The 6,000-nt window shown below is 55.1% G+C and overlaps 1 protein-coding gene across 1 annotated transcript; it reads right to left on the reverse strand.

Moving 5' to 3' along the window:
- Positions 1-3,967: 3,967 nt before the first annotated feature.
- On the reverse strand, positions 3,968-5,195 carry Sp6 (Sp6 transcription factor). The gene has a single exon (XM_029483938.2). It carries the CDS (start codon positions 5,106-5,108, stop codon positions 3,978-3,980), a length of 1,131 nt encoding a protein of 376 aa, XP_029339798.1. The 5' UTR covers positions 5,109-5,195; the 3' UTR covers positions 3,968-3,977.
- Between the last annotated feature and the right edge of the window lie 805 nt (positions 5,196-6,000).

Raw genomic sequence — 6,000 nt, forward strand, 5'->3', positions numbered from 1 at the left:
TTCTTATTGTTTCCTGTTGACTCTGCTCTGATTAGTTCTGACGGCCCTTTGGTGGATTTTGTTTTTAAGATTCTTTTAAAACCTTCATTGCTAGTATGCTCATCTATAAGGCAGTATAGGATTAATGGTCACGTAAGAGGTGCTTCGGTGTGTTCTGGAGGAGGGGTGCGAGGTGTGATTGGATGCCATCCCACCTCAAACCTCAACTGAAGCTGTAGCTACCCACAGATCTTCTGAGGCACCCTTTGGGGAAAGCAGGTTCCTCTTCTGCACTTCCGCAGATGTCCGCTGGGGGGCAGGATAGGCCGAGGAAGGAGGCAGCCGGAAGAGCAGGCGGAGCCGAAGGAGGCGGTGGCTGCAACACCAGGCTGCTATCCGTCAAGTTTCCACTTTTGACTTCATTCACCCGCCCTAGAGGCATTCTACTTTACTTCTCTGGTAAGGATAGGACTCAGAGAAGTCGTCCAGAGGGTCAATCCAAACATGATGATTTCCCTCCCTCCCAGCCTCTCCCGTACAATGGGATCCTGCTGGGGTGCCACGTCTGAGGGGTCAGAGGTGACTCCGAGCTCCTTCAGGGGCCCAGGCCAGCCAGGCTGCATTGCAGAGGATCAAGCATGCATCAGAGCCCCACCAAAGGCCCCTGCTAAGAATGCAGGTCAGCTGGAGGAGTTGCAAGGGGAGGAGGGAGGGCCCGGGCCCTGCCCAGACAAGCCCAGCCGGCCCTACAGCTGCCCTCCTGTCCCTGGAGGCAGATATGGGAAAAGGAGGGGACTCACTAGGTTTCTGGGGTCTAATTCCCCCAGAACCAGGAAAACAAAAGAGGCGCCCTGCAGGAGAGCCTCAGGCAGGCCGTCACAGGTAAACAAGATTCTGAACTGTTAAATTCAGCAACCGATGGAAACAGGCTCCCCCTCTCCCGCCACCCCTACCAGTCTAGGTTTTCTCCACAGCCCCTAAATCGTCCTGATGCCCCTTTCCAACTTTCCCTGAAAACTCTAGGCCCCCAAATTTCTCAGACGGATGATGGGATGGGCCATCCTGAGAGCCAGATTTGGCAGGAGAAATTGGGTTAGGGGTCATAAGGGATAGGAACGCCAAGATGAGAAAACAATAGATTCAAAGAAAAGCAAGTTAAAGGTACACTAGGTAGTGCACGGTGACCAACCTTATCCTACATATACGAGAAAACAAAACGAATTCCCTGTCACCTTCCACGCACCGGTCCTCTGGAGTCATGAGACTTTTTCTCACTGACATGAATAAGGCACCAACAGTGGATGGGCATTTCCAGTCTCTCTGAAGATAGTGAGTCCCGTGAGGGTGCGTCTGTGCACCCTGTGGTTGAGTAACCCTGGCAGGTTTCTCGCTTTGAGTAGTGGTAGCAACCTTTCCTTCACGGTTTCCAGCTGGGCAGCTGCCCATCAGATATCTTGGCTGCCTTTCATCGCCTTGTCTCTGATAGGGATCACCCTAGGTGAAGAAATCACTGTCAGTCACCCCCCCACCTCCCTCACAGCCAGAGGGACCGGCTGACATGCATGCTCCCATGGGGGTGGGGGTGGGGAGAGGGACCTTTAGGGACGTGGGACTTCTATGGAAAGAATCATCTAGAAACATCTCATGTCCACAGATGAACACCAAGAGACTACAGAGCCAGAGGGAGCCATTCCTTCCAGGATAGGATTAGATCTGAGCTCTGATCTCATCTCAGATCTTTCCAACTGAAAAGAGGTGACGCTTGACCAAAGATCCCCCTACCCAGTCCTCACTGCAGAGGGATGGAGTCGAAATAGGAGGCTGAACTGAAAGACAAACAAAGCAAGAGTGTGGTTGGTTGATGACTTTATTGTTGCATAAAAAACACAGGCTGTTTCTGCCTCCTCCTCGCCCCCAAGTGGGTTCACAGCAGTTAAAGAAAAAAAAAAAAATCCTACATTTTCCTCTAGAGGGGCTGCCTGGAAGGACAGGCAGCTGAGAAACCTAGATTTGATAAAGAGCAGGCCAGACAAAAACCTATCCGAGCCCCACCTGCAGACCTTAGGGTTCAAGGCCTCTATAAGGGGAGCATCTCCGTGCCCCCTAATACTCCATGGAGGAGTTCCCCCTAAGCATGGTCACTGAAAAAAGGTTGTCTTGGTAGCGCAGGGAGAGGTGGCTAGTTTCGATGGGTGGAGAAGAAGGCATCCCACACCCACGGTGCCCTCCTTTCAGCCCCTCTGCACCTAGCTAGGCAACCTGCAGGGCATGGCCAATTTCGCTCTTGCCTGCAGCCTTCTTTGTAAGAAAGGGAACCTCTGGCTAGGTTCACAGGAGGTGGGGAAAGAGGGAGAACACAGAAAGAACCTTATTCTTAAACTATCTCAGGCCCCTAAGTCCCACAGGGAGTCACTCTGTCCCTTCTAAGGAGGAGGCCTTTCTACACAAACATATTCCTACCCAGATCCCAGCCCCTACTTCCCATACAGGTCCCAGTCCTTGGACTGGGCTCCAGCATCCCCCAGAGAGGAAGATGCTGAGGTTCTTGTCCCCAGGTCTTGGATGGGGTGAACAACAAGATGGGGTCTCAGGAGACCCCAGGCTCAGTAGAGAAACACATACATGCACACATACAGGTGCAGACAACACACGCATACACACACTCACACCCTAATTATTAAATAAAATACCCTTTGCTTATAACTTAAAAATCAACACACAGCTATTCCCTGCAGAGGGTTCTGGGTGGAGAGAAGAGAGCAAGAGTGGGGTCGGAGGGTCTCAAGGCCTCTACCTCAAACCTGAGAGTGCCCCCAGCCCCAGGGTCCTGCAGTCTGCCAGGCAGAAGTCTACCCTCTCATCCTATGATCAAAACCCAAATGTATCTCTAGAATCTAAAGAAGGGGACAGAGAGACAGCTTCCCAGAATCCCTTCCAGTGGGGGAACAATATTCTTCACATGGAAGGAGATTTTCTACTGGGGAGGACTCTATAGCAATGGAGGGAACACGGAAAGGAAGGGTCAAGCTAAGAAAGAGAGGGAAGGGGAGTCCAGGCAGGGTTTTCTGCTGTAATCCTTCTGCTAGGACAACCCCTCTCCCTTCCACCCCCAACAGGAAAGCAAGGGATGGGGACCTGGGAGTGGGTTGGGGGTTGTTTTGTCAACTCTGGAGCTAGTGCTGGCAGCTGACTTCAGGAAACTACCTAGGGGAATGGATGGGGAATGTGGATTGCTGAGTTTGCTTTCTTTTACAAGGTCTAAGAGTTAAGGATTGAATTCGAGTTGAAAGGAGCGGCTAGCTCTTCCACTTTGTAAGAGGATTTTTCTGCTGGATCCCTCCCCTATGCCATCCAGCTCTGACCTCCAGCTCAAAGCCCTGGCTGCAGAGCTGAGCTGATCTCTACCATCCAGAAGGGTTTAGAAGAAACTCACCAAAGGGAGTTCTTTCTATACTAATAACCCTCCAAGCTAGGTAGACAGCCTCTTAAGGGGAACCACCCCAGGCTTCCCCACACACACACCTCATCTCTGCTTTCTCTCCGGAAACTTTAGAGGGAGCAGCACCAGAAGAGGGGATGAAAGAGACCTAGGCTGAAGGGCGGCTCCAAGGTGCTTTTATGTCCGGGTTCCCAGGAACTAAAGACGTGTCCAGACAGCTTCCCCCAACGCCCCGACCCAATCTCGATTTCCCTCAGCTTCTGGGACATGCCATCTCTACTATGCGAACCCCTCCACATGGTAGGGGCGCTCCATCCCAACTCTTAGCAACTCAGGGGAGGGTGAAATAGTGAGAAAGGGAAGAAGCAAGGGGCGTGTTCAGCTCCTGGCAGCCTAAATATCCAAGCAGCCTCCCATGTAGCCCCCGAGACTAAAAACCCCTAGCGTCCCTTTCCCTGTCCTCTCATCACCGATAAATAACCACCTTCCTCTTACTCAGGCCGCCCCCTTCCCCCTGCCCCCCAAATAAAGAACAGCAGGGATGCGACATCCATGGGGCTCAGTTGGAGGACGCTGAGCTGCCTTCGGCCTCACGTTTGCCTTTGCCCCCGGGTGGCTCCACCACGCCACCGGCCTTGCCCTCGCCCTGGGCCGCCGCCGCAGCCTCCTCTTTGGCGCCTTCGTGGGTTTTCATGTGCTTGGCCAGGTGGTCGCTGCGCATGAAGACTCGGCTGCAGACCGCACAGGGGAACTTCTTGGTCCCGGTGTGGGTCTGAAGGTGGCGCTGCAGCTCATCGGAGCGCGTGAAGCGCTTGCCGCAGAAAAGCCAGTTGCACACGAAGGGTCGGTCGCCGCTGTGCCACCGCAGGTGCGCCTTCAGGTGCGACGTCTTTGCGTATGCCTTGCCGCAGCCTGGGATGTGGCAGTTGTGCAAATGCTTCTTCTTGCCCCCATCGGGCCCGCACGGAGCCCCGAGTCGCTCCGCCTCCAGGCAGTTGGGACAGCGACACACGGTCTGCCCTGAGCTGCGGGGAACAGATCGCCGGGAGCCTTTGGGTCGGGCCGCTGCATCTAGACTGGAATCCAGCCCTTGGGACTCTGGTGCGGCCGCTTCCAAGGCCTTAGCCCCGTCGGGTGGCCCCAGAAGGTGCTGCCCACCAGCGGCTGGGAGGAGGTGGTGCGGGTGCGGGTGGGGCGGCGGAGCACAGAGCTGGTGGTCTCCGACGTATCCTCCCAAAGCAGGCTGAAGCGCCCCCGGATGGCTAGGTGAGGTCAGCGCTCCCTGAGTATGGGGGAGGTCCATCCAGCTAGTGCCGGGATGAAGGTCCCACCACGAGCCATCCTCCGTGCCTGGGTGAGTCGGCCGGAACCACGATTCATAGTGGTGTGACATGTCCGGCTGCAGGAGCTTGGAAAAAGGTCCCGGTGCCAAGGGACTGTCACTTTCCAGGTCCTCGCAGGTTACCCGCGAGGAGGCCCCTGGCAACTCATAGCCCTGTGAGAAGTCTACCTCAGGGCCCAGCGGGAGGCTCTGCAGCTCTCCAGGCTGCAGCGGGGAGGGGTAGTCCCCAGCCTCCGGGCTCGTGTGGCCCTGGTATGTCTGGAGAGGCTGCAGGTCGAGGCGCGGCGGTGAAGCGTGAGGCGCGTCGGTGTGCTGGCTGCCCAGAGAGCCACAGACAGCGGTTAGCATTGCCGGGATCCGGGGTGGAATGAAGGCAGGGACGGTCAAGGGTACCTCAGATGGAACCTAGAAGACGCAAGGATGAGATGTGAGCAAGAGCTTACTTTCCCTTCTAACCGAGATCCCTTCTCAGCAACGGGCTCCTTCCCAGCCCCTATCAGGAAAAGGGGCGTGCCTCTGGGTGAGGACTAGAGCTTGGGAATGCTAGGAAGAAATGGATGTGAAAGTCCAGGTCAGGGCACAGGATGGCCTTTCCACTAAGTGACCCCGCCCTTAAGACTCAGCTTATTCGGGGGTTGGGCTGGTCCCAATGCCACCGGAGCCATCTCCACACAGCCGTCTGGACCTTCACCCCCCCCCCCCCCCCCCGCAGACTTGCTGCCAACCTATATGGACAATCTGGAGACGTCTTAGCTCCAGTCTAACTCAGGACACAGATGGGGTACAGTAGGTAGGATATGTCTGCTGCTGGCTGTTTGAGGTGTTTTGCTCTTCAGAAAGCCCAAAATAAGGCCTGAGCTTTTTTTTTTTTTTTTTTTTTTTCCTAGAGCCAATCCCAGACCTGCTGTACCACCGATGTGGAAAGGCATTTAACCTTGCTACACACTCCCCTGCTCCCTGACTAGCTTGGTTGGCCCACTCCCTCACCCACCTCCTTTTCCCTCCATATGAAGCTGGGAGGGGTGGAATTACCACAGAAGGAGATCACCCAGAGATGCTTGTTAGACACTCAGTCAAATCTAACCGCAGCTCCCTAAGGGAGACAGCACCCGAGCTTGAAGGATCCCTTAACCCAGAACTCAAGGGCAAGCAGGGGAGGGGGAGCGGGGAGGGGACGGGACATATAGGCACCTCTAATGTCCAGCCAAGTATTCTGAGCTAGTGTCCAGAGCCTGCTCTC

The sequence above is a fragment of the Mus caroli genome, unplaced genomic scaffold (assembly GCF_978045245.1).
Source record: "Mus caroli unplaced genomic scaffold, Mus_caroli_1 scaffold_13, whole genome shotgun sequence".
Lineage (NCBI taxonomy): Eukaryota > Metazoa > Chordata > Mammalia > Rodentia > Muridae > Mus > Mus caroli.

Excerpts from the sequence above, each read along its gene's own strand:
- Sp6 (XM_029483938.2), bottom strand. The coding sequence starts at position 5,108 with ATGCTAACCGCTGTCTGTGGCTCTCTGGGCAGCCAGCACACCGACGCG.